This window comes from Xylocopa sonorina, chromosome 2 (assembly GCF_050948175.1).
Source record: "Xylocopa sonorina isolate GNS202 chromosome 2, iyXylSono1_principal, whole genome shotgun sequence".
In the NCBI taxonomy this organism is placed as follows: Eukaryota; Metazoa; Arthropoda; class Insecta; order Hymenoptera; family Apidae; genus Xylocopa; species Xylocopa sonorina.
Window position 1 is genome coordinate 16,512,231 of NC_135194.1, and position 24,668 is coordinate 16,536,898.

Consider the following 24,668-nt stretch of genomic DNA (forward strand, 5'->3'; position numbering starts at 1 on the left):
TTTTTTCGTTTCTTTGTTCGGCCACAACGGATTTTCTTTTTTCGTAAATCTCCTATAGATGTCACTTCCATCGGAAACCATCGGACCAAAATTTCTAGAAATTTCTAGAAGCAAGCGTAATTACTTTGTTACTTTGAATTTATCAGGATTATATAAATATATTAATATAATCAATTAAATTAAAATAAATTAGAATAATATTTTCTATAATGTAGTTTCTATTCTATGCGATCAGAGCGAATTTTGAAAACAAACTGCAACGAACAATAGACACTGCGATTTCCGGTGGCAGCACTATTGCTAATTGAGTACACGTCGCCAACCGTTCCAGCTACGGCATTTCAGTCTAGCTTGAACGCTCGTCGAAGGAAGTCCTTCCAACCTTTTCGGATAATTATTAATTCGTATAAGCATATCGATTTCAATTACAGTAAATTACTCGTTCTTTTACAATTCATTCCTTTTTTTTCTTTTTTATTAATTCATAGTGTGATGTTCAAGCTAGACCACGTGCAATCGTTTCGCTTAATATGTTAACAACTTAGCTAGCTCGCGTCTGCCGCGTCTTCCGCGTAGTGCGATTTGGTTTCATTGTACATCCCGAGCGACCGTAAGTCCCCTTTTCACGTTTTCTTTCCTTCTATCGTGATGTCTGTAAGGTGAAAATTGTATACTTAATGAAAGTAACGCTGAACGGTAACGCCCGCCATTTTCTTTGTTTCCTGGACAAAGTCTGGTGAAACGGGATTATTGCAGTCGTTTTCCGAGGCGGTGTGATCAGAAAGATATAATTTGTGCTGCGTTCAAGAATATTCGAATTCCTTGGAATTCGAGGATGCTTGCGACGTGCACCACCATTACACGACCCGATTTACACGGTGATTAGACGAAATTCCGTCGTTCCTTAGCTGCCCGTTTCTTGATAAGAATCGGACTGGGGGGGATCACGCGTGTAAAATCGGTAGTCCATTAGGGATCTTTGCGATTGTTGATGAATGGAAGCAATGGAAACACAGTTTACTCTGCACCGCAGAGAAACACCGTTTCTTAGCTTTGTTTCGTCTACAAAATTCGCATGTAAATTGGATAGCAACGCAATTGATGTTTCTATCTTTTTTACAATTTTTTACCTTTTCCTTCATTCCTCGTGACGACGAATCGAGCGAGATAGGCAACGTAACTAAATTAGCACAGTTATTACGGATTCTTCCATGTTGGAAGTTTCAATTTAGTAGTTCCGCACCGTTCCGTAATCTGGCGGGTCTCTTTTTATTGAAAGAGGCATGCCAATCAATAACATATAAACTAAGCCATTGCACAAATAACCTATCTAACTAGAATTTCGTCGTATCAACATCATTAGCTAGCTTAGGGACTTAGCTTAAGTTTTAGCTTAGGGATTCAGGGGAACGTAGATTTAAAGGCTTCTAGAGGTTGGATAGCACCTCTAGGCCCTTTACGGGTAGGTCCATTTTTGTTGGATATCGTTTATTCCATCGGGAGTAAACGGTTGACATGCTGCGATGACGCCTTCCGCAGTTTAGAGTTTGCAAAGGTTGGGTGGATGGGTCGTCGGAGATAGGGCGAGTCACCAATTGTAGCAACCTCCTCGTGGTGTGACTTGGGAAATTTCTGTTATTAAAACAATAACATAAATTTGCTAATGGCTGCAACGTTTACAAGCTTCAAAATAACTTCTGTATGAAAGAACAATGTTATTAAATATAAAAGTATTAAACGTAATTTATGTGTACATCCTTGATTTTGAACTTATTAACATTTAACCATTATTTCTTAGAAATTAGTACATGTGTAAGTGTAAGTTTGTGTTGCGTGAAAATAAGCATGATAATAAAAAGTTGGTGCGAAGTAATTTTTAATATTCTGCTTTTCAATTGGAAAAATAATCGTGGCTTTCGATATTCTTGGTCAGGATTTACTGTTAAAAACAAGATTTCGTTGAAGACGGCCATGTTGTTTGCGAATATCCGATGTGCATGTTACACGATGCAATACAAACGTAAAGGAGAAAGAAAAATACCAGATCAGAAATGTAAACATAGTTCAGAAGGAAGTAAGTTATCAAAATTTGTAATCCCATAGTCTTATCGTTCACCAATCCCGTGATTTTCGAATGGAGACACAAAACGATTGTTAAAGAGTGACTAAGATTAGAATATACAACAGTTGTCGATCGATGCTCAACTAGGTTAGTACAATATTGTGTCGCGTACTTGAAGACGTACAAGTGGTGGTATGTTCTGTTTCACCTTTTTGTCTAATTTTAGTTTATACAAAACCTTTTCTTAATGCCAAGCATGATAAAAGAACATTTAAACTAGTGTGAAAATAATGTGGTGCATACATAGAACACAAAATTGATATATTTCCAGTAAAACCTAACCTCAAGTTTTTGCGGTCAAAAAGTAATGTGTTGGTTTTCTAAAGTGGATAGATACTTTCATTTCGGCCTCTGTTTCTATTTCAACTGATATTTAACTACACAAATTAACGTTACTTTCTGCGATTAAAACCTATTAATTGTTTAATTCCCCGCCAAATTTAAACTTATAAGTTCAATCATACGTACAAACTGATGGCTGTGCAATATATTTTCATTCCTAACAACATTTTAATAAATCATTCAAAGCGCAAACATTTTATATAGTTTCGTAAATTTCATAGATCTTAAATATTTTTTCTCTATATTTCAATTTTTCTCTTTTTCTATGTGTGTACACGTGTGTGTATGTGTTGCGGCAGGGCTAATGGGTTTAGTGTATCCTTTAATCGGTGAGAAAAAATACAAATACATATTTTAAAATAATATGAAATAACAAATAGTACATACATGAATACTTGTCATATAATACATAATATTAGAATTTTGTGTACGATTTATTGTGTACTATTTTAAAAAGTTTTCTTTGTATTAATTTTCAAGTCCAATTTTACCGATGATAGAAAAGATTCGAACACGTTAAACATGCCTTAATGACCTAAGAATGCATTTTGTGCTTTCAGAAGAGTCAGTTGCGACGTTTTGATACAAGCATAAATCTAACTATAAAGATAAACAGAATTAAACAATGGTAGAAGGTGGAAAGCAGATGGCGTACATTGATTTAATTAATAAAGGAGTTGATCGGTGAGTAAATGAATGAGTGTGTAAAATTTACAGTATCCCTAAAGCTGCACTGATAGATACTTTACAATCAGTTTCGAATACTTGAGCACGAACAAATTTTTCTTTACCTGATTCTTTAGTTGCGGCTTCAGTATTGAAATCTGATTTATTACGAGAATTGGTTTATATAACATGTGTTTTCCGCACCGTGTATACTTTCTTTAAATACTTACCTGTTTCTTATCTGTGTGAGTGGGAATACAAAGTATACGCTGTTGATTGATGCATGTATATCTCTCGGAACACAAGCAAAAAACGTGCATTGAGTTAATCCGTAAATCACAACGTCCTTGATTATGTATTAGTGCACTTCAAGGTAGATGTACATTTATTCGTGATAGAACTGTTAAGTAGTTTCAGATTTTTCCCCTTCTGATGTCTCTGTGCTACTTATTATTTCGCTCGTTTAATTGCTAGCGTAAATTTAAAAACTCATGTTGCATACCTTTTTCAATCATGCGAACGCGTATCTCAGCCTTGAACAAAGCGTTAATGATTTTTCTCGATAAACTCGATCGAATTCTGATAACTTAATCGATAAGAATAAAATTTTGAACTTTAGTCATACTATAATCGTTATATATCGAAGCATTGCCTTTTTTTGTAAAAAGAATTGACCTGCATTTACTATTTGTTGTACAGTTATGTGATACAGAGTTAATATGTAATCGCTCGCGTAAGTAGATACATTTTTTAGTATATAAATTAGAATATTGTTAAAAAAAAATATATTAAATGAAAATTTGCATATTTAATCCTGTGGTATTAGAATAAAATGGAACGTGAACAAAATAAGAGAGTATAAAGCAATGTAAAATTCACGCATGAAAGTAACAATTAATTCCTTGTCGTAGTTACTGAACACAACAGTTTGTTCGGACTTTGTGCTTCTGGATGTGTAAGCGACCTTTACTCTGGATAGATTCGTAAACTACTGTGTGATAATTATATCGATAGCACGACATACCCTTTTTTAATACATTGCATTTGTTTAGGGCTTTATCGATACTTTCTGTTTATGTATGCGTAAAATTTACTTGAATTGGATGTATAGTTACAGACATTGATAATTGGTAAGTTGATTATATTTTGAGTAAAAGAATACTGTTGGTAAATCGAACCTGTTGCTTTAATACAGTATGCGTATACTTACATGAATCGATAATAAACTGCTTTTTTTATTTTTAATTACAATATGTGTGATCTGACGATTGTCAAGAACCGTGGCGCGACAAATAGTATCCTATATTTTTCAAGAACGCAAGACAAATAATTAGTAGCTAATAAATAATGCACGTAACGCTTAACTTGTAGTTTAATGAAATGATGCATTTCGACAATTAATGGTATCTTTGGTAGTTCGATACTGTATAAAATTTTGTTTAACCTAACCTAAAGAGTACTTTCTTTTACTATTATCCGTATTTATTATAGATTAATAAAACTGTACAGGTATTGATCGCGATGTTTCATGTATTTAAATCTGTTCTTTGCAATCACTTGGAACAATGACGCAGCTACTTCCTCCGAATCGCTTTGACGTTTTCAGATGATGTTTCATATATACATATGTATGTGCGTGTATGCTTCTATTTGTTTATTCTATAAAATAGAATAGTTCTATTAAATTCATTGTCGAAACGTGTGAAAAAATAGTTGAATTATAATCAATGATTGTTCAGGTTTTGGAATAATCAAAACGGGCAAAACGAAATTGTACGGATAATTATCAGATATTATAACCATAAAGAGCAAGTGCGTGTAGTCAAATTAAACGCGTATTAAATCCTAGCTTTCTCGATTATCTACTTTTATCACGTTCTTGAGAAGGCTAACAAAGCGATGGAAAGGAAAGGAACGACAGAGCCGTAGAGTGAGAAAGGGTAATCTGAAAAGGCAACGGTCAATGGTGATGGCCGCGGTGTAGCTGAGTAGCAGGATCAACCAGTTAGTCTCGAGACACCGACTTTCGAGCATCGTCGAGGAGCTGGTGGATCGGCCGTTTCCTCTGTTACGTTATCGTTATTATTATACGATCGTGTGACGTTCTTAATACCTTTATTATCGTTGATGTGCGTGTAATCGCGGTAAAGATTGCGACTGATGTGTACGTATTTTGTTTTAAATCGTTTAACTTAACCAGTATCCGTGGTGTGTCCAAAGAACGTGGAGTATAGAACACGAGATGCGCTTGCTTTTGCGTCAAGAATAGTGCGAATTGTATACATATACGTTATACACGGTTGCCATTACGCTACGATCGCCTCTTTCTGACTGACTTCGCACGCGCCGCTTCTCTTACTATGTTAAGACGCGCTTTATTCGAAACTCATCCGTATATACATAACTACATATGTATGTATACGTCAGCCACTTTAACTCCATTCTGCTCGTTATTTCCTATTGGTTTAAATTATTTGCCAAGCTTAAATTAGTTACCGAGTTGGAGCTAACAATAATCGAGGTTGTATTGCATTCAACGAATTGCTTGAATTAATATTTTTTTGTACGGAACCGGTATAAGTAATGTCAGTTACAACTTTTTGTAGCTAAGAAGGTTAACGGGAAACATTGCTTCGCGCGGAAGTAAAAAAGAACCGATTAGGTTTCAACATGAAAATAAATACGCATAGATTTACTGTTAACTTACAAAATCTTAATTTCCCCACTCGCAAAGTAATAGGAATTTATCATATTTTTATTTTCAACCTTTAGTTTTAACTTCTACTTACTGAGCTAAACTAGGAAACAAATGTTTTTTCAGGCGATGAGAATTGAAAAGTTCATGTTTATACTCGCTAACGAGAACGTAACATTGCGAAAGGAGCTGGTTCATTTGGACGAAAGATTTTACTGAAAATAAGAACTGATTAAAGTTCCGTACAACTCGATATAAAAAGTTCGAGAAAAATCACAACAGAAGATGAAGCTTGAAGGGAATTGTTCACGGGAAGATAGTACCAATGAAATTTTATTACAACCTAGGAAGGGGGGTTCAAGTACCCGTTTACAAATTGTACCCGCAGCACCTAAAACGATCACGCACCTACCGAAAAGACCGCCTGTTGATCTAGCGTTCACCGATTTGTCGTACAGGGTACGGGAAGGCAGTAAAAACAGTAAGTAAGCCAGTTTTTATCTAACAGAGTACGAGATAACTAATTTCGTTATTTGCCTTATTTTCTTCCATTCAAAATGAATTACTTTTTGACGGCGTTAACCGCGGGAAGATAGTGAACGTATCTGTGTGAAAGAAAAACATCTTACAAATATATAATGCAGTTCACGTATCATTGTTATTTGATCTTATCGGAATTGATACATGTAGCATATTATAGTTAACGAGATAATACAGCCACACAAGAACGTATACTATTTTAGACGTTCAGGTAATATAATATTATACAAGAATGTTTTCGATCGTTGCTACCTCATTATAGATTTTTTTTTTTTTTTGAAGAAATCATTTTTTATACGCGACTTGAGAGTAGTGAAATTTTATGGGAACACTAGTTTGGCATATGATGTTACCGGTAATTATTATAGCGTTTATTATTTGTATTTAACCAAATTTTTTGTGTTCGGATGCTTGAATTAAAGGTAGTCCAATAAGAGGAATAAATGCGATGATTGTGTATGCAGTTTGAAAGGTCTACCATTTGTTTCCATTTATCATTAGTTTATACCGGATTCTGCTTACTGTATCAGTTGCAACTGTTGCGCGATAAAGCTTCGCCTTACACAGGCTCATATCACTTTAGCTACTGTTTTAAATCATTTCCCTCTTTTTCGTTTTAATTCTATGACTCTATTCTTTGTTGTTGAACAAACAATATACAAAAAACAATGTTATCTATAGTTACAACGGAAATTTGATGCATATTTTATTTTAAGAATACCGGTTTGGTACTTTCTTGTGATGCGACCGTGTACAGAATACAAATGTTATAGAAACATGTCTGCAAATCATGTTTTACGCAACCAGATCAAATAACATTTATTTAAATGCAAAATCATCACGTATAATTGCAGGGAGATCATGTTTTACTTAAGATTTACGGCAATCCATATTACACGCACATATATCCGTGCCGATAATTTCTACTTTAGTTATTTACGGAGGACTTGAATATAAAATACAAAATTCGCTCTTCTATGTAACAAAACAATTGCCCAAAAGATATGCTCCCTTACTATCGAAAATATTTAATTGATTTTCAGATACAAAAATAATTTTGAAATCTGTTAGTGGAAGACTACGATCTGGAGAATTAACAGCTATTATGGGGCCTTCCGGTGCAGGAAAGTCTAGTCTTTTGAACATTCTGACTGGATACAAGTGAGTAATGTATTTGTTATATTCGCTTAAAGATGATTGTGTACATATGTGTACATGTATTTTGAGTTGTTTTTTTCTTTTCGTTTTACTTTCGTCTAGCAGTGGTCAGTTCACATTTTTTATGGGACGCGATCTCGTTTTCTTTATGATTCACTGTTGCGTAATCCTTTTGCAAAAGATTCGAGCAAACTTCTTTTTCTTTACGATACTCGTAACAAGGACATTTATTAGCGATTTACGTTAGTTCGGGTGCGATCGAATTTAATTTGAGTTTGGTATTATTCTATGTAGTTTTCTAACGTAATTATTATCTAAAAGCAGTTCTTATGCGAACTCCTTTCTAATTCGTTTCAATCAATTTTAGCTACCATTCCGCCATTTCGTTTCTCAATGGTACTTAACGATTATACACTTGAAACGTGAAAGTACAATTATGAACGTATGCTTAGGTCAACAGGTGTGGAAGGAAGTATCACAATGAACGGCCACGAGAGGAATCCTAGTGCCTTTAGAAAGCTATCATGCTATATAATGCAAGATAATCAACTTCATGCAAATTTGACTGTGGCCGAAGCTATGAAAGTGGCTTCGAACCTTAAGCTTGGATCGCAAGTTACCAAGGCGGAAAAAGAAGAAGTGGTACGTTTATTGAGATTTCTTTGCCTACACGAAGGAGATGTATCTTGCTTTTAAAGTTATGGGTTCGAAACTTAAAAAGAATTGAAAGGAAAAAGGTTAATCATTTTGGCTGTTTAGATACAAGAGATCCTTGAAACGCTTGGTCTGTCGGAACATCGTCGAACCATGACTTCAAACTTAAGCGGTGGACAAAAGAAAAGGCTTTCTATTGCTCTCGAATTAGTTAATAATCCTCCTATAATGTTCTTCGACGAACCTACCAGGTGAGGGAATTGTACTTTATTTAATATTGAGTACAATACGATCGACAGAGAAAAAAGAATACTACGACGATGTATCTTTGAGATGTCAATCAGTTGCAACTATTTCATTTTGTCAACGAGTCGAATCCCACATTAGATACAAACTCATAACAGGAAAAGACCTTTTCTCCTGTGAATACCTTTACTTTCACCAATATCAATGCCAGAGAAACCTGTTTGTTCGTTATATAGCGTTTCAGTGAAAGCATAGCCACTATCAATGTATAATCCTCGAAATTCGGATCCTTTTGATTATCACTGTGCTTAATCGGGTTATATTTATATGCTGGAAAGTTAATAGATTACAAATTTCTTCAAGTAACAAAATTAGGAAATAAAAGTAACAATACAAAGTAACGATTACGGGGAGAAAGTGTATAATAATCGTCTAAGTTTTTGAAACACTCTTCGTTCTCGCTTTCACTAAAATTATACAAAGCATTCTGCTTCGAATGTTGAATTGCAAATCTGTTAAAGACGAGCTGCAAGTTCGTCCATGCTGATACTACCTGCTGCGGTGAAGGATTTTAAGCTATTTACCGGTTTCTCGAGGTCTACTACGGTGTTAATTCCCTTTTCCTTTCTTACGATGATCCAAAAAACGCAAACGATCAAAGATCAGCTAATTTAATTTATATTCATAAGTATGATATGACAATATTTAAAAGATTAACAGGAAGGGATACAAATTCTTCAAATTGCGATAGTTTTATTAATTTTCAGCGGTTTGGACTCCTCATCTTGTTTCCAATGTATCTCGCTCTTAAAGACTTTAGCTCGTGGAGGAAGAACAATAATATGCACCATTCATCAACCTAGCGCTAGACTTTTTGAAATGTTTGATGCTTTGTACACGTTAGCCGAAGGACAATGCGTATATCAGGGATCTACGTCGCAATTAGTGCCTTTCCTCAGGAATATTGGACTTAATTGTCCAAGTTATCATAATCCGGCCTCTTTTAGTAAGTCATTTCGTATTTAAATTAGAGGATTTCTTTTCCAAAGCAACCGATTTCTCTTTTACTGATTACGGTAATTTGATTCTTAGTCATTGAAGTGTCTTGTGGAGAATACGGAGATAATACAAAAAAACTGGTGAGTGCTATAAAGAATGGAAAATATGATATTCGAGAAGGATACCCGTTTCCTGAAAACAAGTTGGATGTGCTCAATAACGTATCAAGCGAAACATTCTCAAAAGGTGAAGATGATGGAGAACACGTAGAGCTGAAAGATAAAAACGACGTTAGTAATTTAGAGGAAAAATTTCAAGAGGATAAAATGGAAAAAATGAATAATAAAAGAATTATTCCATCTTACGCCACCAATGATATTGCAAAACAAGGTGAGCCAGAACGGCGAATAAATTATCGATTGAAATGTATCAATCGTATTTTTTTACAATTCGGTAATCAAAATATTTTTTAGACATAGTAATAGCAGTGGACATGGAAAAAAAGGATAACGCCGAGGTAGCTTTACTCGATGAAACAATTTCAGTTACTCCCGAAAGATATCCCATATCGGAATGCCAACAGTTCTGGATTGTTTTAAAGCGAACGTTGCTTTTTAGTCGAAGAGACTGGGTGAGTTGGTAATTGAAACTTTATACACTATACGCCACTGATTCTGTATCGTTCTTTTGTCATAATTACGATGTACTTTTTAGACGCTTATGTATCTTCGACTCTTTGCTCATATTCTGGTAGGATTACTGATCGGCGCACTCTATTATGACATTGGAAATGATGGTGCTAAAGTACTTAGCAACCTTGGATTCCTCTTCTTTAACATGCTGTTTCTCATGTATACCTCTATGACTATCACAATTTTATCTTGTAAGTTGCATTTTGAGATTTTTATTTGTTTATTTATTTCTATCATTTCATTAAGATCGTTTCCCCGGTTGGACGCGGTTTCAGTTAAAAAAATGTTATTTCTTACAGTTCCATTAGAACTGCCGGTACTTTTGAAGGAAAACTTTAATAGATGGTATTCTCTCAAGGCCTACTATTTAGCTATCACTGTGTCGGATATACCGTTCCAGGTAAGAAAAAAAAAAAAAAAAAAGGAGGGAAGAAGTAACTTAAATGTGTCACAGAGGTAAATTAATAGTCGTTCATATAAAAATATGTATAACACGGTTTTGTTCACAGGCAATATTTTGTATCTTGTATGTCACGGTTGTGTACTTTTTGACAAGTCAGCCGACAGATATTATGCGGTTCAGTATGTTCATGGGAACGTGCTTACTAATTTCTTTTGTCGCACAATCGGTCGGTCTTGTTGTTGGGGCAGCGATGAATGTACAGAACGGTGTATTCTTGGCTCCTGTCATGTCCGTACCATTTCTCTTGTTCTCTGGTTTCTTCGTTAGTTTCGACGCCATTCCTGTATACCTCAGATGGATAACTTATTTAAGCTACATTCGATACGGTTTCGAAGGGACTGCATTGGCGACGTATTCCTTCGGGCGAGAAAAGCTGAAGTGTTCCCAGGTATGATATTTCTTGTGCGTCGATTCTTTCGATTATTTATCCTTGTTCTATTATTATTTTCCGCGTTACAGGTGTATTGTCATTTTAAAAATCCTGAAACAACTTTAGAAGAACTGGATATGCTCGATGCCGATTTTACTCTCGACATCCTGGCTTTGCTTTTGATATTTTTCGTTCTTCGAATTGCTGCTTATTTATTCCTTCGTTGGAAACTCAAGACTGCACGATAGATCAGTCTACTGCCAATGTTAATTAAACAATGTTCGAGCGTACAATATTTTTATAAGTGAACGGTAGAGAGTAACACGATGTTGATCATTTTTACCATCGTCGTGCAATAGAAGTACGTGACTAACGATATTGAGAAAATAATGAAATATTACGCATCATTTATTCGAGCCTGAATGAATTCGTAAAATGTAGATTTACCATAATTTATTCCTCTTTGTTAATTCTAAAATCACAATTCTACAGTAATTGCTATAACATATTTGCTTGGTACACTTTCTCGCTTTTTCTGTCTGTATTGTTACACGATATATTAATTTTATACAATACACGCACGAATAGACGAATCGATGTATATTATTAGCTAAAACTAGAATGAGTGAAGGAAGCAAGTATACTTTGGTGACTCGAATGCAGACGAAATCCGATCGAAAGGATCCTAGAACTCTATAATTTTATACTACAAAGAGAATAAGAGGCCTTAATTGACAAATCTTTTCGCGGGCGATCACATTTGTAATCACTTATGGCTGTGATATTGTTGACAGGAGAATTGAAATTAGTGGATGTTTCTTTGTTAAGAAGAATGTCCGTGATGAGAAATATCTTGCCAAATTTATCATACTTTTCCATACTATTGAATTTTAACAACGATGCTGCATATAACATACAAATTTACGTTTTCTTGTTTATTTTTGCTAAAAAAATCTTACAAGGTCATCGCAACCCTTCCCTACACGATATGTCTTTTACGTGTAGAATATATTCCTTATATGTAATTGAATTTACTTTTATAAACATGTAAATTGCGTAAAAAGTATATTCAAATTAGCGTTCTTTAAGAGCTTTAAAAGGAACAATTTTATCGTCGGTTTTCATCCACGTTGTTTTACTCCGTTTAATATTTGTTAAGGGGATTGTGATTTATTTTAGTTATCAGATAGAATTGTTAATGAACAATGAGTAATCAAAATATTCAATTTTTGTTTTAGTAATACCCATTGACTAGACAAATGTACTTTAATGGGAGATACGTTTATATCTTTATATTTATACAAATGGGATGAATTATACATGTTTCCCTGTACAATGTTAGTACGTGATCGAGATTTCGATTCGTATATATATACTTTTGTAATATATCGTGCATGCGAATGCAAGCATTTATGCTAAATTGGTCTAATGTTTATTGTACTTTATAGCATCTAAATAAAAGTATGCTTTTATATGTGTTATACATGTATACGTACATATAGACATATATGCATATATTAGAGTGATATACAAGATATTATTGCTCTGTATAGAAAGTAGCAAATTTACATCCTGCATTCAAACAGGTATGTATAACTATGAAAAAGAGAAAAAAGAAATTCGTCTAAAAAGATACGGATGCTTGTCCACGGAGCGAAGTTTATGTGCAGATACAAATCTTGCAATTAATTTATACCAGTGCATGTGATAGTAGAAATCAGAAAGCGCAATGTTCAACAGTTACTGTAGCATCATCGCCAATTTTTATGCATTTCCGTTCATTATCGCGGCACATAGTATATATCACGTATGCATGGTGATTCATATTGAATTTTGAGTACGGTATTTCGTTTGGGGTTTTGGTAAGTCTACCTCGACAATTCTTTCGTTTCATCATTACATTATTTATATTGTTCTATTATTTCGATCGATTTAGGAAAAGTGACTAACGCTAGAGAGCTAGGAATAAATAAGAATTTTAGTCGCGACGCATATTAATTCATAGTGCAGAGATGTGCCATGCATCGTGTTATCGTTGTATACGATGAACGTGTATCATGGTGTCGCTGTCGTAAAGTACGCTGCGATAGCGAGGAACGGGGTGATGTTTATGTAACGTAATGTCGGTTCTTATAAGTTGTATATTCTCTCGTCTTCGATCAGTGGCGCACTTTCGAAGACACATTTGAACTGTTAGTGATCTTATGCGAGCCCGATCTCTACGATTTTTGTCTTTAAACCACTTTCTGTATCGTAATATCGCGTGATACTGACATCGCCATAAATATTTCAACTTGCTTTCGATAAATTTAACAGTGTTACACGTGATTATCAGTAATCACGACGTATTCGCAGATCGTCTGTATTCTGATCGTATTTCACGAAAAATCGTTAATCTTTTTCGTAGGGATCGCTTGAAATTGTATTCGCGAACTTGGCAATTTTTTAGCGCGGTAAGTTCAAATGATAAAAAATGCATCCGATACGGTGTAACGGTTCGAATAAAACGGAGATAAATCCTTTGCGCTGCAGATCAATCATGTCCACGAAATCGAAGTTAAAACCGAAGCAGTGCGACAACGAAATACAAGACTTGTCGATGTCATTGTCACATTTAAAGAGAATGGCCTCTGTTAACATCGCATTCGACGACCTGACCTACACGGTACCTTATAGCAGAAAAGGTATGATACGATAAGTTACTGTTCCGTTTGAATACAGCAAAAGAAATTGTTTCTCTCTTTCCCAATTAGCGTCCAAATGCGTAGTCTTTTTTTTTCTTTCTTTTTTTTTCTTTAATTAAAATTATTTATATATCCATTAATCGTCTCTTATGCATACGTACGCTTGTCAGAAATTCAACAACACTTATTAATGGACAATTCTACAACTTAAGCGTAACGGAGGCTCGTTGATCTAATTAGACGTAAAATGTTATAAATATCATTGTAAAAACGCGACTTTTATAGCAATTGAATAATCATTACAATTACTCGCGCGATTCAAATATTTAAAGGCATCGCCGATTTTGTAATTAAACTTGAAAATGTTACTTAAATAGCGCGAAGAGCGAAAAAATGAGTTAAATGTTAAATGACGGAAAAAGTCGTTGAATATGCGAGTGATACACGTCAGTAAAACGTGTAATACGTTCTTTTTACAAATAATTACAGAATTATGCGGAGTGCCTCATGCGCGCGGGCATTTTTTTTTTTTTTTTTTGTATTCAAAACACGATCAATTTGTGCAACAACTCCGTCGCGTGAATGAACCGCCTCTCATTTATCATCTTTCGTAAGAGTTAAGGTATTACAAAGAATGAGAATTCATATATAACTATATATATATAATCGTGCTTGTCATTCGACATTTATTTCACTGATCTTTTCGAACGCGCATACAAGCACGTTGAATATGTAGCGTATGTAAATGATTCAATTACCAAATGATAAGGTGACGAGGAGTTATCAATGCCAAAGACCGCTTAATACAAGTATGTCACTAGCATGCTATATTGTAATTTATTTGGATAAAACTGTCCTATTCGTATTTTATAGATACAAAGGTCATATTGAGAGGAATTTCTGGACAATTCAAGTCTGGAGAATTGACCGTGATAATGGGTCCTTCGGGCGCTGGGAAGTCCACCTTGTTAAACATCCTCGCCGGATACATGTAATATTGCATGCAATACGTGGTTGATGAAATTTGGTCGCTTTACAGTTTGTTCCGTTTTCAATATCGATGTAAACGTGTTTAGGTCATCTGGCAGCACAACAGGACGTATAATTATTAATGGGCAAACGCAAGATGTGAATCATTTGAAGAAAATTTCTTGCTACATTATGCAAGAAGATCTTGTTCAACCACGACTCACGGTATTCGAGGCATTGCAATTCGCCGCTGATCTAAAGCTTGGTAACGTCCTTCGAAAGACGAAATTAACACTTGTGAGCATTTTACTTTTCGTATTACACTATAGGCGTAGAATCTTTGTATCCTCTTTTCAAAGCCATTCCTGTAATTTCAGATAGAGGAAATCCTAAATATTTTACGATTAAACCATGCGAGAGATGTAACTACGGAACACCTGTCGGGCGGCGAGAGGAAAAAGCTTTCCATTGCTTTGGAACTGGTAAATAATCCTTCGGTTATGTTTCTCGACGAACCAACGACGTTAGTAATTTATATTACTCAAGCAAGAATAGTAGAAGAATAATAAAGGAACGACTTATTATTATCGACTCGTTTACTTGATTTCTATTTCTAGAGGATTAGATGAAATATCGGCTTCGCAATGCACCAAACTTTTAAAATATTTAGCGCAATCAGGAAGAACCGTAGTTTGTTCTCTTCATACTCCGAGTGCAAGCATTTTCGCCCAATTCGATCATGTCTACGTTATAGCTGACGGTCAATGCGTCTATAGGAGCACTGTAAATAATCTAGTGCCATTTGTAAAGAAAATTGGCATAGAATGCCCGAAACATTATAATCCTGCCGATTTCGGTGAGTCTTTCTCTTATTATATGCACGTATTGTTTTGTTGCTTGATAACATCGAAAATTGTCGTTGTTACAGTGATAGAAATATCCGCAGGCGAATACGGTTCGGAATGGATAAGTAAAATGACAAATGCCGTGGACACGGAATTTCCTGTCGTTCCTGTTCCTTCACCAACGAGCATCGAGTTTCAGTTCGATAGGAAAATATCGAAATTATCCTGGTCCCGTCAATTCATTGTCTTATCGAAACGAATGCTGATGCAATTATTTAGAAACAAGGTACGACTTATTATTATTTTAATTGAAACTAAAAGCTTTCAATTAATTTAAATGCTTTGCAGAATTACATATACATAAATCTAGGTATACACATATTCCTTGGCTTCACCATCGGCGGTTTATTTTTAAACGTTGGGCACGATGGATCGAAAACGATGTACAACTTTGGTTTCTGTTTGGCTTCTTTGATTATCCTTCTTTATATACCTATGTTACCGGTATTAATGCACTGTAAGAGAATAACAATTATACAAGGAAAATCGATGGTTTTCGACAAACGTTTATTTAACAAAATACTCGATCGATTCTATCAATGAGATTTTGCAATATCCTCGATTCTCCTTTGCGTTTCGTTTCGTTTGTAGCTAATCTTTAAATTACAGTTCCCTCAGAAGTGCAGCTGATCAAACGAGAATATTTCAATATGTGGTACGACTTGAGTTCCTACTATTGTGCTTATACTGTAGTCAATATACCTACACAGGTTTGAACAGAAAGTTCCCCGACGTCTCAAGTTTTATGTGAACACTTTAATTCTAGCAATTAAATTTTACAGATATTAGTAACATCGATATATCTATCGATGGTGTACGTAATCACAGATCAACCACTGGAGCTGTTTAGATGCGCAATGTTTTTTAGTACTTGTTTCGTCTGCATGTTTATAGCGGATAGCATGGCGCACGCTATAGCCAGCACATTGAATATCGTGGTAGGTTTTGCACAGCCCTTCCTAATAATATGTATATCATCAACTAACTAACATTGAGGCACGTACATGTGTTGACTTTTAAGAATGGCACATTCTTTGGACCCTCACTTTCGGTCCCCCTAATGTTGTTTGCTGTACAAGGACTGGGCGAAACAAAATCTTTGCCCATTTATCGTAAATTGATAATGTATTTGAGTTATCTTCGGTATGGTCTGGAGAATCTTACAACTGCTTTATACGGTTACAATAGAGAGCAGCTATACTGTCCATCCATGAAAATATTCTGTATGTTCGGATCACCTCGACAAATTTTGCAAATAATGCGTAAGTTTCTTAAAACTCATCAAATCTAATTCCATCGTGCGCTACGCATCGTCTAACTGTAACATTTGAATTCTCGTTTTAGAAATGGATCACGTAATTTTCTGGCTCAATTTTGCTGCCTTGATAGTCATTCTCATTTCCTTAAAAGTTCTCACTTTTTATTTATTAAGGCAGCGATTTAGACCGAACAAAATATTTCAAGCACTCAGTCTCATTGGAAGTCTAATGAAGAGCCATCTTAATGTAGACAATTAAAATTTGATTATCGATTATAATATTTGTTTATATCTTCCAAATGAGAAACAACACAAAAGAAAAGAATTCTTCGAAAAACAGGGAGGACATTCGTGAAATCGATATATATTATTTCCTACATTTATATTACAAATTTGCACAAGTTTTACCTGCGTATATTTACATACATATGTGTTCACTTTATAAGAATTTACTCGTAAAAACACTTTTGTAATTTGTACATTATTAATAAGACGAATTCAGTTATATTTTTAATCAAGTGTTTAATCAATTAATAGCCCGTCTGAAAAGATCCTTAAGGATTCCAATCGATTCTGCCTGAATTTCAATAAATTTGAGCATATATTATATTTCCCGCTTTCGAGGTAAGAGAGAGAAAGATATATAAGATAGTTCTAAAACAGAGTGAGACAGATGATACCGACTCTACTCTCGGACCCGTGGCGCCATCTCTTCGCAGAATACTGGAACTAATTCCCGAGTAGCTTCAGCATTTCCCGCAGAGATGGCGCCAGTGTAGCAGTAGTTCACTTCGCTGTCGATAACGCTGTGCGATCAGTTTGAGCACTTTTCGGAGAGATGGCGCCAGAGGTTCTAGAGTAAGGTTGGTATCATCTGTCTCACTCTTTCTTGCAGCTTTGTTATATATCTTTCTCTCTTATACCTCTAAAGCGGGAAATATACAGTAAATTACAATGAAACTAGTAAATTTATTTATCAGGAAACTTCTTTAATACACAATGAAAATTGAATTGCACGTATGCACGACGGGTTGAGCGCAACATGAAAAATTATGTTGTGCAGAATGCAACAAATTTAATCGAAAAGAAACTTGTATCTCTGTTGCTCGGGTAAAACATTTTTTTAGCTTATAAAACATGTTCATCAAGTGTACATTAATTGCAATGTTTACCAGATAAATAGAGATAAGCTATAACATGCAATCAATTGGAGTAACCGATTGCCAATTATATAATGATTATATGCGTTACGCGCAGGTATCCAGGTGTAAATTTAATCGATGAAAAAATATGAAATTTTATTTCTATGTATATTCTCGTGTAAAATATAATATTTTATTGCAAATAGATAAATTATACAAAAGAAACGTTATCGTAAATAGAAATTTAATTTCAAAGAGGGAGAGAAAGAGAGAGAGAGAGAGAGAGAGAGAGAGAAATATCTGAAACGAACATTACGCATTTTATATGAGTTTATATATATATATATATATATATATATATATATATATATATATATATATATATATATATATATATATATATTAAAGATAATGATCCATGCTGATACTGATAAAAACGATCTAACTGCTGTTCTATAAAGCATTATATGTGCGTACGTATGCATGTATAGTGTATATACATGTACAGTGAACCTATCTATAAGTATACTGTCTAGGTAGAAAGGTAGAGGAGAAATGGAGGGGTAGCTCGTATATATACGCTTCATAAATACCAGACACAGCACGAAACTGAGTAGGATTTAACAGACCAGCAGTTACTGGGTACCGGATTCGCGGATCATTTTCGTTCCTAATAAACTTCCGATTTTCAACCATGTTTCATCGCAAAATAACTTTACCTGTACTTTTTGTTTGCTTTGTTCAATTTTTATATACCGCAGGGACAAATGGGTGAGTGAAAAGTTAATTTAGTTAGGATCATTTACATACACAAGATTGCTGCTTTGCAGTGATCGAATGAAAATTATTACAGGCACGCGATAGGATCGAATGATTTCGATGTTTTAATTTTTACTCAACATTGGCCACAAACCGTTTGTTTTGTATGGAAGGAAGATTCAGCGTCGCACAATTGTTCATTCCCGAAAGAACACGACGAGTGGACGATTCATGGTATTTGGCCGAGCCAGTACCACAAAATGGGTCCGGAATTTTGTAATAAATCGATGCCGTTCAACCCAAAGGCGTTGAAACCGATAGAAAAAGAATTGGAGGAGAAATGGCTCGATATAGAATACGGGAAAACGTCTACTTCTCTTTGGCAACACGAATGGGAGAAACACGGTACTTGCGCGACGGTATTAGAACCGTTAAACAGCGAAATGAAATTTTTCAGAGAGGGTCTCGACTTGCTGAGCAGGTACGATATGAAAGACGTATTAGCAAAAGCCAATATAACACCCGGCCGAACATACTCGATGACAACTATCTTCGATGCTATTAATCATGTGTTGGGAAAACGGGGTGTGCTGATATGTAGGAAGAATAAGGTAAGTGCTTGACCGTGCAATATGTTGGCTCATTTCCTCGATTAAATTTAACATCGAGACCGTTTCAGAACACTGGAGAATCGTACATATTCGAGATACGAATATGCTTCGACAAAAACTTGGTATTGACCAATTGTGACGGAGTTTATGGATATCCGACGAACTGCGATAATTCTGTAATATATCCTGGCCAAGTGCCGCAACGGTACAATGTAATACAAGTGTAATTATCGTATAATTAAATAATTGAATAATTAAATAAAAGCTGTATCAATGTGCAAGTATACGATATGGTTTGGCAATTTAAATCGGTCTGTCGCTTAAAGGCGACGCCTCTACTCACGCGCGTTAACGTTATTGGTCGAATCGATCGTAAATACAAGTCTATCGCGAGAGAAAGAAAGCGGAGGGAAAGAATGAGACGATGCTATAGCGGCCGATAATAAGTTCGACGCGTTGCTGTAAACTAAACGTAATATTAATTGTAAAAGAAAACCAAAGAAATTTTTTCATTGGTTAGAAGAAAGTAAAAAATTTCTTTCACTAACACTTCCTTAGCGAAAGTTTGAAATGAACTACTTAATACTTAATTAAAATGTATATTTTCCTGTTGTCCTTATCAATTACAGAAGGAGAATGCTTAATAGTAAAAGACGTTTCAAATTGTATCCTTTTCGTAAAACAATTTGTTGGATATTGTACAGTGACGTATTGGCTTGTAACACATACTATCGATCGCATGGTAAGTAAATAGCTGATATTTATTACGGTCCCTCCATTTTCTTCTGAACAATTAAAACAGCAGATGGTACTAGGCCTAAAAGTATAACAATCAAACGACTGAATTCTGTCCGTTTAAATGAGTTTAAATGAGATTGTGACCAAGGCACAACGATGTATACGTAGTTTGAAATCGTAAGATGCAATCGAGCCAGATTGTTTTAAAACAAAGGTCGTGCGTTACCGAACAACAGCATACCTAAAGCATTTAACGGGGCTTCGTAGTCATCTTCTGTGAAGATTTTTTTCGGAAAATTTGTCATTAAATTAAATGGACCCGGTGCATCCGTTCTATTAATTTCTACAAACACTCTCACAGCGGACAATTTTTCCTTACTTCCAAAGCTTTGCGTTAACGTTTGCCCGTTAGTAAGTCTAATCTAAAACATTAAATACAATTACGTCAATCAATTGGTATTATCGTTGAAAGTGTACGTGGCACGATTTTTTTACCTGTAGCTTCGTATCGTTGTATTCTTTTCTATGAGGAGTAGTGGACAGTGTAGTAGGCGCCACAGGTGGAGATGTTACCATCGACGGATTCTCGGCGTTAGCCTTGGCGCGTCTAGCAGCCTTGTCAGCCTCAATTTGTTCCCTAACCCTCTGTCGAGCTAATCTCTCGTCTTCTTTCTCGCGTTTCCTATCTTCTATTAATTTCTTCATTTCTAACTCCTCTAATCTACGATTAAAGTATAACGCGTACAGTCGATTTGGCCCTGTAATAAAATGAAACGAAACTTACTTTCTTCTAGCCTGGGCCATTTCCTTCCCCGATCTTATTCTATTCTTCTCCCTTTCCTGAGCATCCTTCTTTTCTTGTTCCTCTCGCTCTTTATTCTTTTGCCTTAATTTTTCTGTCAATATTCGTAGTTGCTCCTTCTTTTCGTCCTCGGTAAGCGGCTTTTTCTCTTCTGTGCTCTCCGAGAACCTGTCGTGTCCAGACTTGGTAGCATGGAATTCAACTTCCAAGTTAGACTTGAACAATTTCCCGCAGCTATAAATGCATTTAAGCAACTGATGAATTAAAACACTATAAATATCGTGCCGGTACGCTATACCCATCTTAAATACGTATCGGTATTTACGCTTACATATCACATTTCATAGATTTAACAACTTCAGTAGTGGACACCGCATCGTTAGCCTCGGCAGTGTCTTCTTGAGTTGATGTTTGAAGCGTAGACGCCGGTATAGATGCACTTCCGGCTGTAGGTGGTTCAGGTGATGGTTCAGCATCATCTGAATGAGCCAAGAGCCTAAAATAAAAATTAAGATCGTCATCAGACGACGAGAATGAAGCCACGGCCTTTCTCGTACCATTCCATTGCCGGAACAACTCCTTTATTTCCAGTTATTTCTAAAGCTTTTTCTCTGCAACAGAGCGCATATTAAAACGTTAAAGGTTAGATGCGTGTGTTGATTAATGAATCGCTTAAAATCATCTTACGCTTTAGACACGCTGAACCCCATATCGACCAACATATCTATGTCGCTCGAGGACATTTCGCTTTAAGCTTTTATACACTTTACAACAAATATCTTTCACCGGTGCGGTCGTACTCGCCGACTAAGCGATCAAAAACTTAACGTCACGTTCAACCGACGCGCTACCTATACGAATTCGTATGTCGCGAGTCTACTACTGGAATTGCTTTACCGGAAGTGGCATGCATCTAAATTTTCAAGCTGCACCTCTCGTCTAATTCTCAAGCGACAGACGCGAAAGTTTTCCTAATCCCGCGAGCGATTTCGCGAGAGATAGAGGGATCGTGGATTTCCAATAAAATCGTCCAGATTTTCAAAACATTATTATAAAGTCAAGAGTAATGATGGTTTATTTTCACTCTAAATATCGTTCAGTCAACAAAAACACTTTTTAATACGTCTCAGTTCTTATTCCAACGCGGTGTTTACAAAAGATCAGAAGAGAATTTATTAATACACAAGCAGGGTGAAGTAACACCGAATGGCTGTGTTAATAAAAATTAATATTTAAATAATAATAAAACTTAAGCATAGGTACATATCAGAAAATTTATCCTTAGCAATAATGCAATCTTCTATCGCATTAGGTAAACGAATAGCATTATTCATTAATGAAACAGTAGATTGCATTGTTAAACCAAAATTGTCTTATAACATACGTTTATTGGAATATTGATTGTAATTTGATAAATTCTAGAGATAATCGTCTTCTTTTCTTCTTTTGTAGCTCAAAAAACCGAAGGTATAGAGTCCTAAAGTACTGTTAAATTAGAAAGGTTATTCTAAAGGTTATTAATATTCCTGAGATGCTTTGTCTCCCTTTCCAGAGCCACCGGTACCAGTTTTCTTCGGCAATAGCACCGCTTGAATGTTAGGCAGGACACCACCTTGAGCAATAGTTACACCCGAGAGCAATTTGTTTAATTCTTCGTCATTACGGATGGCCAATTGCAAATGACGAGGGATTATCCTGAAATAAAGACAAAAATATACTTGTATTCATCAAAGGTCATTGCCTAACCATAAATACGATCTGTAATCTTTTCCTGTTCCATAGGCGATGGTAAACAAACCGTTATTTCATTACTTTGTACAAGGAAAAAAAAAAGAAAAAAAAAAGAAAAAAATTCGATTACAATGGTATCCGTACAGAGTTACACTTTATGCAAAATTATATTGGACAATATATTACAACTACAATCGAATTTAAATCGATTAGAATTTTACACGTACGCGAGTAAAGTACCGCGCGCACAAAAATTGTGAGTGTGACTTAATATCTATGCATCCACCATAAGAAAAGTACTGATTAACGAAATAGAAGAAAGCGGAAGAGGGAAAGAGGGAGAGAGAGAGAGATAAAGGGAGGGGAGGGGGGGGGGGGTAGAGAGAAAGAGAGAAAGAGAGAAAGAGAGAACGAGGGGGGCCGGAGAGTTGGAGAAAGGAAGGGCTTGCTTTACCAACCTCGTCTTCTTGTTATCTCTTGCGGCGTTCCCGGCTAACTCGAGTACTTCAGCCGCTAAATATTCCATCACGGCGGCCAAGTAGACCGGTGCACCGGCTCCAACTCGTTCCGCGTAATTTCCTTTTCTCAAAAGACGATGGATTCTCCCGACTGGGAACTGCAGCCCTGCCCTACTACTGCGGGTCTTTGCCTTTCCCTTAGTCTTTCCTGAAAGAACACGTACAAGCGGTTACCACCTCTTTCAACGATCCGCATCACCGTGCCGCGACTAAATCTCTACGATACTTACCACCTTTACCGCGTCCCGACATGTTTTCCCACTAATTCCTTGAGACTTTCCTCAAAACACAACCAAGATGCTTCTCCTCGGAATACCAAACAGCGAATGAACCTCTACCCTACTCGACGACGGTTATGCGTATGTACGTCAGATATTTTGGCGGCGACAGTTAGGTCGGCGCTTGTTTGCGCGGGAACGCTATTTCTGTCACGACAATACACGTGGCGCCCTCCGCGGTAGCATTAAAGTCCCTAGTCGAGATCGAATTATTACCCCTCCGATGTCTCTTTCCTCTCCCTTCTCTCTATTTCATCCAAAAGAAATGATCGTTTCTTTCGATTCGAGTTATTTGTGTTTCCCGTTAGCACTCGACGCTTTACCGCTCGTCTTCGTTCGTTGCGCGTCGTCCGGCGTTACCAAATCCCTCTACTATTCTACTTCCTGCGGGAAAAGAATTAACGCGTTTCGCACGGTAGAGGGCGACGACTACGGAGGAAACAAACATTTTCAGTCGTTTTGAACGGCGGAGGTGGGATATATAGGAACGAATTCAAAATTTACGACACCAACCTTTCGTGCGAACGATTAAGTTTCTCGTTGAACAACGTCGTTCTTTCCATTCTCACACCGTCGCGGAAGGGGCTAGGAATAAATGTACTCGAGAACATGTATATTTCCAACAATTTACTCCTAGGCTCTCGTTTTGGCCAGATCGAGACCGACAAATATTTTGCGGTCTTGTTTCGTCGTTATACAATACATAAAAATAATGGTATTTACAAATGTAGAATAACGTTAGGCACTCAATGAACAAAATGGTGAAATTATAAATGGATCACATCTCGTGTCATACATAATGGAGGTGTTACGATGTGCGTACAGTTGAACGATACACTCAGAGAGTAGAGTGACATACAAATACAAGGATACTAAAATTAGTATAGTATAGCGCCGATATTTAGACGAAAGAAGAGAAACGAAGAAAAAAGAAAAAGAGAGAAAATAAAAAGGAAAACAATGTTTTTTTAACGAAACGAATTTTATTCGTTTTTTTTTTCTTTTTTTCTTTCAATATTGGTTGTTTGCGATCCGATTACCGTTCGAACGTGGAATGTTGAAGGTCGGGTAAGGAGCATTCTTTTTTCTTTTCTTTTACGTGGAATGTGGTTGCGCGCGCGATGTCACTCACGTTTTCAGTTAAATTAAGTCACTTCAGCTACGTAAGTACCTCACTGCTGTTATATTAATTTCCGTTGTATTCACTGGCCTTTGCGTTCATTACTTTGAACAGTGGACATCGAAATGAAGGATCGGTCACCGTTCCGATTTCTCGTAATCAGACGTGATCTTTCCTCCTGTATCCTACGAATGTCCGTAGACTAG

General features: G+C 36.0%; 5 protein-coding genes across 6 annotated transcripts; 3 read left to right on the forward strand and 2 right to left on the reverse strand.

Moving 5' to 3' along the window:
• The first annotated feature begins 2,154 nt into the window (after window positions 1-2,154).
• Window positions 2,155-12,311, forward strand: LOC143433252 (ATP-binding cassette sub-family G member 1). Its single transcript, XM_076910535.1, has 12 exons — window positions 2,155-2,248; window positions 5,952-6,306; window positions 7,409-7,526; window positions 7,976-8,165; window positions 8,283-8,428; window positions 9,191-9,429; window positions 9,516-9,812; window positions 9,896-10,053; window positions 10,137-10,305; window positions 10,414-10,514; window positions 10,624-10,965; window positions 11,037-12,311. The coding sequence occupies exons 2-12, from the start codon at window positions 6,111-6,113 to the stop codon at window positions 11,193-11,195; spliced, it is 2,115 nt and encodes a 704-aa protein (XP_076766650.1). The 5' UTR covers window positions 2,155-2,248; window positions 5,952-6,110; the 3' UTR covers window positions 11,196-12,311.
• Window positions 12,312-13,395: 1,084 nt separating this feature from the next.
• LOC143433076 (ATP-binding cassette sub-family G member 1) lies at window positions 13,396-17,118 on the forward strand. 2 transcript variants are annotated; one of them, XM_076910198.1, is made up of 12 exons: window positions 13,397-13,400; window positions 13,480-13,631; window positions 14,505-14,622; window positions 14,708-14,897; window positions 14,978-15,123; window positions 15,218-15,456; window positions 15,529-15,731; window positions 15,794-15,962; window positions 16,115-16,215; window positions 16,288-16,443; window positions 16,527-16,767; window positions 16,850-17,118. In XM_076910198.1, exons 2-12 carry the CDS (start codon window positions 13,487-13,489, stop codon window positions 17,020-17,022), a joined length of 1,881 nt encoding a protein of 626 aa, XP_076766313.1. In that variant the 5' UTR covers window positions 13,397-13,400; window positions 13,480-13,486; the 3' UTR covers window positions 17,023-17,118. The 2 variants fall into 2 exon arrangements, with proteins under 2 accessions (XP_076766312.1, XP_076766313.1); XM_076910197.1 differs by having other exon boundaries at window positions 13,396-13,631.
• A 1,667-nt stretch (window positions 17,119-18,785) lies between these two features.
• LOC143432813 (ribonuclease Oy-like) lies at window positions 18,786-19,559 on the forward strand. Its single transcript, XM_076909714.1, has 2 exons — window positions 18,786-19,275; window positions 19,344-19,559. The coding sequence occupies exons 1-2, from the start codon at window positions 18,925-18,927 to the stop codon at window positions 19,500-19,502; spliced, it is 510 nt and encodes a 169-aa protein (XP_076765829.1). The 5' UTR covers window positions 18,786-18,924; the 3' UTR covers window positions 19,503-19,559.
• A 306-nt stretch (window positions 19,560-19,865) lies between these two features.
• On the reverse strand, window positions 19,866-21,678 carry LOC143433096 (UBX domain-containing protein 1). The gene is made up of 7 exons (XM_076910227.1): window positions 21,503-21,678; window positions 21,373-21,426; window positions 21,147-21,311; window positions 20,798-21,049; window positions 20,509-20,734; window positions 20,255-20,435; window positions 19,866-20,092 (listed from the first exon to the last, which is right to left on the reverse strand). The coding sequence occupies exons 1-7, from the start codon at window positions 21,556-21,558 to the stop codon at window positions 20,040-20,042; spliced, it is 987 nt and encodes a 328-aa protein (XP_076766342.1). The 5' UTR covers window positions 21,559-21,678; the 3' UTR covers window positions 19,866-20,039.
• Window positions 21,679-21,861: 183 nt separating this feature from the next.
• On the reverse strand, window positions 21,862-23,468 carry LOC143432984 (histone H2A). The gene is made up of 3 exons (XM_076910011.1): window positions 23,295-23,468; window positions 23,005-23,212; window positions 21,862-22,510 (listed from the first exon to the last, which is right to left on the reverse strand). The coding sequence occupies exons 1-3, from the start codon at window positions 23,314-23,316 to the stop codon at window positions 22,333-22,335; spliced, it is 408 nt and encodes a 135-aa protein (XP_076766126.1). The 5' UTR covers window positions 23,317-23,468; the 3' UTR covers window positions 21,862-22,332.
• Between the last annotated feature and the right edge of the window lie 1,200 nt (window positions 23,469-24,668).